This window comes from Chlorella variabilis (assembly GCF_000147415.1).
Source record: "Chlorella variabilis unplaced genomic scaffold CHLNCscaffold_6, whole genome shotgun sequence".
NCBI classification, from domain to species: domain Eukaryota; kingdom Viridiplantae; phylum Chlorophyta; class Trebouxiophyceae; order Chlorellales; family Chlorellaceae; genus Chlorella; species Chlorella variabilis.
The window spans coordinates 1,337,571-1,345,380 of record NW_005435082.1 but is presented as its reverse complement, the minus strand read 5'-3'; the positions used below and the strand labels follow the sequence as shown (position 1 = coordinate 1,345,380).

The 7,810-nt window shown below is 66.3% G+C and overlaps 3 protein-coding genes across 3 annotated transcripts in view; 1 reads left to right on the top strand and 2 right to left on the bottom strand.

Annotated features, from left to right (window-relative positions):
• CHLNCDRAFT_57419 (hypothetical protein) overlaps nt 1-642 on the bottom strand; it is a gene marked incomplete at its 3' end in the record, with an annotated part of 9,679 nt that extends 9,037 nt beyond the window's left edge. Inside the window, exons 1-2 of the mRNA XM_005849104.1 lie at nt 370-642; nt 32-280 (exon numbers count right to left, since the gene is read on the bottom strand). Coding sequence (XP_005849166.1) covers nt 32-280; nt 370-558 — 438 coding nt within the window. The 5' untranslated portion in view covers nt 559-642. The remainder of the gene's footprint in view (nt 1-31; nt 281-369) is intronic.
• A 412-nt stretch (nt 643-1,054) lies between these two features.
• On the top strand, nt 1,055-3,716 carry CHLNCDRAFT_143813 (hypothetical protein; the record flags this gene model as incomplete). Its single annotated transcript, XM_005849301.1, has 11 exons — nt 1,055-1,150; nt 1,283-1,374; nt 1,511-1,635; nt 1,809-1,892; nt 2,043-2,089; nt 2,288-2,513; nt 2,641-2,738; nt 2,908-2,994; nt 3,200-3,225; nt 3,411-3,506; nt 3,644-3,716. 11 exons carry the CDS (start codon nt 1,055-1,057, stop codon nt 3,714-3,716), a joined length of 1,050 nt encoding a protein of 349 aa, XP_005849363.1.
• Nucleotides 3,717-5,487: 1,771 nt separating this feature from the next.
• Nucleotides 5,488-7,750, bottom strand: CHLNCDRAFT_143811 (hypothetical protein; the record flags this gene model as incomplete). The annotated part of the gene is made up of 4 exons (XM_005849103.1): nt 5,488-5,525; nt 5,807-6,104; nt 6,784-7,000; nt 7,170-7,750. The coding sequence occupies 4 exons, from the start codon at nt 7,748-7,750 to the stop codon at nt 5,488-5,490; spliced, it is 1,134 nt and encodes a 377-aa protein (XP_005849165.1).
• Nucleotides 7,751-7,810: the final 60 nt, after the last annotated feature.

Sequence of the window (7,810 nt, the reverse complement as noted above, 5' to 3'; positions counted from 1 at the left end):
CCCCGCTGCCGCCGCCGCCTCGGCTGCACACGGCTGCAACTGCGGTGAGCAGTGCGAGCGCTGCATTGGCCTTGCCGCGCATGTCGGAAGAAAGGTTGAAGTAGAGGGCCTTGAGGCGGCGGTGAAGCACAGCGCCTGCCAGGCTGGCAGCGCCCGCCGCCAGCACCGCAGCTTGCTGCTCCTGCTCGCCGCCCGACGGCTGCGAGGCCGCGGCAGTGGCCACCCCCAGTGCATCTGCCAGCACCAGCAGCAATGTCACAGTCACGTGGTAGTGCTGGACCTGCGCTCGGCAGCAGAATGCGAGGCTGAGACAACCGTTTTGCAGGCGGCGGAAGTGGCGGCGGCAGCTGGCGGCGGCGGGCGGCGCACCGTCAGCTGCGTGTCCCACACCGCCTGCAGCTCCTGCCAGTCCGGCGACTGCCGCAGGTAGCGCGCCAGGAATGCGGGGCCCTCCTCGGCCCGCAGGCCCTTGCGAAACAGGTTGAGCCCGCGCAGGCAGCTGTCGGCATCCCTGGTGGCCCTCAGCCCATCCAGCATGACCAGCAGATCGGCTGCCATCGCCACTGCGCCACTTGGCTACTCCCCGAAAAGCTAGCTATGCATGTGGCGTGGAATGCGAGCGATACTGAGGCGTCACAGGCCTTACCATCCAGCATGCGATGCATGCCATTTGCCGCATGCCTTTTGAGGGCCTCCAGGAGACAGAGGCTGGATGCGTACCGCTTCTGTCCTATGGCGCTCGGCCGGAGCCTTCAATCGCGCAGCCAGAGCCTCGGAACGCGCGGCAATGCTTTAGGCGGTATCGCATTGCGTCCCGGTGGCCGCCGTCCCGCAACCAGGTGCCGTCCCGAAGCCAGGTGGTTGGAAACGGTGTTTATGTCGCGTCCCTGCAATTCGATCACTTTCGAGCATCGTTGCAGAGCCTGAAGAGGCCACAGAAATCATCAGATCATGCGAGGGTCCAAGGTGCTCCCCAGCCCGGGCTGTCCGGCCCTTCCCAAGTGCTGCAGGTGGAAGGAAGCATCGGGGGATGGCGCGCAGGCCGGCTCAGGTCATGGCAGCGGTGGCGGCAGTGGTGGCCGCGGCAATGGTGGCCGCCGCCGCCCCCGAGCCGCCACACATCCACGGCTTCTCTCTGGCCGATGTGCAGGTGCTGTGCTGCTGCTGCTGCCGCTGCCGCTGCTGATTTTGGGCCTGCATGGATCCCTGTCCCTCCTCTGTTTCCAAGTCTGCACTCGGCCCTGCCCCCGCCCGCCACTTTGCCGGCTGCACGCCGCTGCAGCTGGCAAGGGGCAGCGAGTACGCCCGCAACTTTGAGCAGAACAGCGAGTACCTGCTGGCGCTGGAGCCAGACCGCCTGCTGTACAACTTCAGGTGGGGACCTGGCAGCTGGGCCAGGCGCAGGGCGCCAGCGCGGCAGCATGTGGTGCTGCATCACCGCCTGCCCTTGCTTGCGTCTGCCCGGTTCCACCCCAGCTGCCCAAGTAAACTTGCTCTTGAATTGGTGCAGGAAGACGGCCGGCCTGCCCGCCCCTGGCGCCTCGTACGGCGGGTGGGAGTGGTCGGGGGTGGAGATCAGGGGGCACTTTGTGGGGCACTACCTGTCTGCCCTCGCCCTGGCCACCCTCCACTCAGGTGCGGCCCGCCAGGCGGGCACGCCTGGGCTTGCACTCAAGCTTGCACACACCGCTCAAACCCTCGCCTCCCAGCATGCATGCCCACGCATGCTCCACCGACGCCGCCACTCTCCCATCCCGGCCGCTGAGCGCCGCTGCCGCCCTGGCTGCGGCCGCCTACTGCCGCCGCAGGGCGCCCCGAGCTGCGGGAGCGCTGCGGTGTGATGGTATCTGAGCTAAAGAAAGTGCAGGATGCTGCGGGCACTGGCTACCTGTGTGAGTGCCTCCTACCCGCACCTGGGATCCGGCACAGGCTCTGATTGATCACTGCGGACACAAGTGCCTCACGATTGCGCACACCGTGCTGCTCTTCACGACACGCACCTCCTCCCAACCCCTCCTCCCTGCCTGCTCCCTGCCCCGCAGCCGCCTTCCCCGAGAGCCACTTTGACCGGCTGGAGGCGTTGCAGCCGGTATGGGCACCCTATTACGTGGTGGGTGAGGGAGGGGCATGCTGAGCTGGCGTAGCACAGCCCAGCTTGAGTGCAGGTTTCCGCTGCTGTCCGCCCAGCTGCCGTCCCGCCTGCCAACTGTCCTCCTCGCCCCGGCCAGTGCCGCTCTTTGTCCCCGAGCCTCCACCTCCCTTTCTTTGCCTCCCCGCCTTGCCACAGGTTCACAAGATCCTGGCAGGCCTGCTGGACCAGCACCGCCTGGTGGGCACAGCGGGCGCTCTGGGCGCGGCGCGGCGCATGGCATCCCACTTCTGCGCCAGGGTGCGCGCCGTGGTGGCCGCCAACGGCACCGACCACTGGCACCGCGTGCTGGAAGTAGAGTTTGGCGGCATGAACGAAGCATTGTACAACCTCTACGCCATCACCAAGAGCCCAGAGCACGCAGGTTGGCTTTCGCTGGGCTGCTGTTCAGGGCTGGCGGAGGTGGTGGTGCGGGCTTGCTCCGGGCAGGCCCCGCCCTGCGCTCCAAGGTCTGTCAAGTTCTGTGACCTTCCCCCCTTGCCCCCGTGCAGAGTGCGCCCACTTCTTCGACAAGCCCGCCTTCTTCCGCCCGCTGGCGGAGGGGCGCGACCCGCTGCCCGGCCTGCACGCTAACACGCACATGGCGCAGGTGCCGCGCGGCAGCTGCGGGACGCACGCGGTTGACGGCGGAGGGGTGCAGGCGGTGCTCGCATCCCTCCTTGCGCTGTGCCACACCTGTATCTGTGCATCCCCGCTCTGCCCTAGCAGCCCACAGCATGCAGTAGACACGCCCCACCGCGCCGATGCCACGCATGCAGGTGCCTGGCTTCACGGCGCGGTATGAGCTGCTGGGGGATGGCGAGGCGCAGGTGGCGGCGGCCACCTTCTTTGGCACCCTGCTGCAGGTTTGCCGCCGCCGCCGCCGCCGCTGCTGCCGAGCTGCGCCTGTGCCACCCGCGCTGCACCTGCAAAGGCCGGAAGCGCATCCGCACTGCGTTCTTCCCTGGCTGCAAACACGTCCTGCCTGCCTGCCTGCCTGCCCGCCCAATTTCCGTGCCTGCTGACTACACTGTCTGCCTCCCCCCTGCTTCCTGCCTGCCCCGCCCGCAGCACCCTCGGGACTGCGAGCGATGCGAGTGAGCAGGCTTGACTGCATGCCCTGGCGACCTCCAGCGCCTGGGAAGATATCAGCCATGGGCGCATATTCGCAATCAGAAGCGGCCGTAGATGGCATGCGCCCATCTCCGCCGTGGGCGCCGCCGCCGCTGCCTCAACAGGCACCGTCTCGGCTGTCGCTCCTGCGCCGCCGTGCTGCCTGCAGGCGCCCCAAGTCGGTCTGCCTGTGCTCCTGCCTGCCTGACGAGCCGCTGGCGCTGGCTGGCAGGGTCACCGTGCTGCAGCACCCATTTGAGCAGAAGTGAGGCCGGGCCTCAGACAGCTCCGGCACCTGGGCGCCTGCTCGTTGTGCTTTGGCATCTGTTGTTGCTCCCATACTGACCACACAGGTGCGCACCACACACCGTCCACGCCACACCCTGCCGCCTGCCCTTGCAGGAAGCGGCTGGCCACGGGGCCGGTGCTGCAAAAGTGGCGGCGGCGGCCTCAAGTGGTCTATTTAATGTCGTAGCCCCGCAACTCAGCCTTCCCGGCCCAAATGCTAAAATCAACACCCCATCGCAATGCAAGCTCGAATTTACTAGATGATGCCATCCTTCTGCCAGCTGACGTGCCTTAGGACCAGCCATGTCCCCCAGGAGCAGCCTACGCAGCCTCCAACGCTCTTGAGCGTTGGGTCAGCCGGCTGGGGTGTGAGCTGGGGTGATCGCTGACGGGGGGCCAATGTGTTTGGCTCCAGCTGGGGGTGTTAGGGTGAATGGGTGTCTATTCAGATGATCACAACATGTCGCGGGCAGAGCGTGGCATTTCTGAAGCTAGCAAATGCGTCTGAAGCTACAGAGAAACCCCTCCGAAGCCATCTGAAAGGTATTAACTCTAGAATGGCGCCAAAACGCGTGCGTTTCGCAGTTGAGGAGCTGGAGGACCTTGATTCTGTTTCAAAACGCGCGTTCACACGTCTGCCGCGCAAGCTTACACCGGCAGTGCGCCGCCCCAGGTGGGTCTCCTCGTGGTGTGTGCACTCTGGCCGCCCGACCCTCCTGATGCCCAATGGTTGCGACGGGCCTGCCCTTGGACGCGGGCCACCAGCGGCAACAAGGCTGCGGCGGCCGTTGGGGCCGCCGAGGGGGAGGCGGCGCACCTGGAAGACGGTTGCGCCCCACTAAACTGCTCTGCCATTGGCTGTGCAGGATGTCAGCAGAGCAGCAGATTGCGGACCTGCAGCAGCAGATTGTGCAGCTGCAGCAGCAGATTGTGCAGCTGCACCAGGAGAACAGTACCTGCCAGGGCACGGTGATAGAACTAGAAAAGACGGTGCTTAGTCGGGACGATCAGATCGAAAGCGTGCAGCAGCAGCTCCATCTGGCGCAGCAACAGCGGCAGCAGTATGAAGGCCTGCTGCAGCAACAGCGGCAGCAATATGAAGACATGATGCAACGTCAGCTGGAGCATAAACGCAAGCGCGAGGAGAAGGCCGCCGAGGAGGCGAAAGCGCTGGTGGCGAGGCTGCAGCAGCAGCAGTGGGATCTGCAGCGACAGCTTGACGACTGCAACAGACAGCTTGCGGCCCCGCCGCGCCGCCATTCAGGCGCCGGCTCAGCTGACCAACCCACCCAGCAGCAGGAGCAGCCAGCGGGTGCTGGCGGGGCGCAGCCGCCGGGTGAGTGTTGTGGATTTCCTCTTGCGCGGGTGGCAGCCCTTTGTGTGGGGTATCTCGTTACGTTGCAGGCTTGTCCCGACTTGTGTGCAGTTGCCGCTGGGCAGCCAGCTGCCGAGGGTGGCGGAGGCCATGCGCAGGGGTCGGGTGTAGGTGAGGGCTTGGGCCAAGTGCTTGAGGGCTGCCTCGCTAGCGCTGCTGATGGTGACCAGCTGCTAATGGCAGATTTGCGTAGAGGGAACATTGTTGTGCATGGACGTCTGGTTTTGAGGGCTCAATCTCTCCCTGTTTGCAGCCGCCGCTGGAGCGCAGCCAGTTGGAGGGTCGAGCGGCGGCGCCGCAGGGCCACATGGTTCGGGTGAGACCTGCTTCAAAGCCCTTCTGCTGGTGGGGGGTGCTTGCAATGCAGTAAGGAGGCCGTTTCGGCTGCTCCGCACGGCAGCCACACAATGCCCCTGCTCTTTCTGCCCCTTGGAAATGCAGCGACGGTGGATGCCGCAGCCACGCTGGTGGACATACCAAATGCCCCGGAAGCAGCGCCTGTGGCACCGATCCCGCAGGAGCCCCCGCCCCAGCACCCAGCGTCCTCGCAACTGCTGTTTCTGGGCTGCGGCTAGAGGTTCCTTCATGCTGCCAGCGGCTGTCGGCGGCAGCTTGTTGCCGCTGCAGCGGGCCGGAGGCTGCACTCTGTGCGGTTTCCAGATCTCTTCCCTTGCCTGCCTCGTTGTTTCCCTCCCTCCCACCCTGCAGCGCGGTGCCCTGCCGAGGCAGGGCGGCGCCGATGGCAGCGGCGCATCTCCACGGCATGTGGCTGCGCGCTGGCTGCGCCGTCAGCAGCTTTGTTCGGCGCAGCACCCTGTTTGCCATTCTTGTTGTGTGTTTTGGCCACCCGCCATGTGTGTAACATGGGCGGTGGCGCCTGAGACCGGCCCACCGCCCCCTACCAACAGCGGCAGTAGCACTTTGGAGTAGTGCGGTTGGCAGCAAGTCTGGAGGAGGTGCTGCCGCTGCTCTGGGTTGAGCGCGCGCCCCGGCGCAGCTGGCTTTGGGGCGCTGCTCGGCGATCAGCAGGTCGTGCTCCTCCTTCCACAACGCCCAGGTGGCCTCGTAGCCAGTGTAGCAGATGGCCTCGTCGTCCCACAGCTGCTTCTCGTGCAGCACCTGCTGCAGCCGCTGGGCGGAGGGGAATCGCCAGCCCTTGTAGCGCATGCTGACGGTGGTGTGGTTGAGCGTGTCCGCCACCTGCAGCAGATGTCAAGCAGGGTGGGGTGGGGGGTGGGCGCGCTGAGCAGGCAGGAATGGAACATGTCATCTCTTCTGATTGAATGGCGGCGGGCGATTGTGGCTGGCGAAGCGCTCATAGTCGCTATGCTGCTGTACCCGCCCCGGCTTGCCACCGGCAGCCAGGCGGCACCCGCCCCCCTGCCCTACCCTCCGCCACTCGGATCCAAATGCACTTTTCGCTTCCTGTACATCTGTGGCTCCTTAACAGCTTAAGGCGCGGCAGCAGCACAGGAGGCAGCCAGTACCTCGGGCAGGGAGTCGCATGCCGCCGGGCGAGGGACCGCACTGGAGTACGGCCACCAGTGTGTGTCACAGATAACAGAGGTCCCGGGGCGGCTCAAAAAGCGGGAGTGCGAGCGATGCGAGTGGCCAAGACTGCTGTGCGGCCGCTGCCTGTCCGCCTGCTGGCTCCTGGCTGGTGCTCTGCTCGTTCTTCTTCTTGCTGATCCCAAAGGGCTGGCTCCGCGCTGCTGGCTCCGCGCAGCGTGCTTGCAGCTACATCGAGTGCAGTTGGCGGCATGGCGGGCAGCAGCAGCAGGAAGCGCTGGATCGCCGCTGGTGGGCTGCTGCTTCTGTCATCGGGTTGCTCAGCAGCCTGCCTGGCGCCCCGCAACTAGTGAGCGAATGCGGCCGCTACATGCTCCATCGGCGCGAGGCACACGGCTGCACTGCTGGCACTGCTGCCGCCGGCTGCTGGCAGGGTGTGCCGCAGCAGCTGCGCAACAGCAGCGGTCAGCGCTTGCTGCACCTCGCTGCCAGTGTCACCGTCGCCGCCAAGCGCGCTGGCCACTAGGCTACTCTCAGCCAGCAGCTGCAGGCAGCGCCGCTGCTCCTGCCGCTGCTCCTGCCGGCCGCTGCCGCCCGTCAGCACAGCTTACTACAGCGCCTGCATCAGTCCTAGCTGAGCAGCGCCACACCTGCTTCCCCCAGCTTCCAGCAAGTGCAGGCACTGCCGCGTCGCCGCGCTGCAGGTGCCTGCGCCGCTGCCGCTGCAGCTGCTTCTAACCAGGTGCTGCTGAATACCTACCTGCCAGCAGCTCTGCGCTGCCCTCAGGACTGGCCGCCAGCTGGCGGATCAGCTGGCAGCAGGCGCCCACTGCCGCCGCGCCAGCCTCGGCTGCTGCCACTGCCTCGGCATCGCCTGCCACGCTTCCATTGGCCTGCACCATGGCTGAAGCTGGGGCCGAGCCAGGCGCCGCCCACTGCTCCCCGCCCGCCGCATCTGCCGCGTGCTTGCTTTTCTTCCTCTTCTTTTGAGCCTGCTCACCGCCTGCCAGCTGGCCACCCTCCTGCTGCTGCTCAAGCACCACCAGCAGAGCCAGCAGGGGGCGCCCCTCCGTCGGCAGCAGCAGCGGCGGCGTGGTTTCTCCATTACCGTCTGCCGCCGCCCCGCCGTCTGCGCCGCCCGCCTGCTTCCGCTTCTTGTCTTTCTTGCTCTGCTTGTCAGCGGAGCCGTCAGCCGCCTGCTGCTGCGGCCCCTGCTGCCGCCGGGCCGTCACCTGCCGCACCACCCCCAGCAGCACCTCCGCCAGGCCTGCTGCCGTACCGGCGCCCAGCTGCTGCTGCGCCAGCTGGCAAAGCACAGATGCCACGTAGGCAGCCATTGCTGCCTTGTCCCCTGCTGCAATCTTGGGAGAGGGGAGCACTCGCAGCAGCTGGCGCAG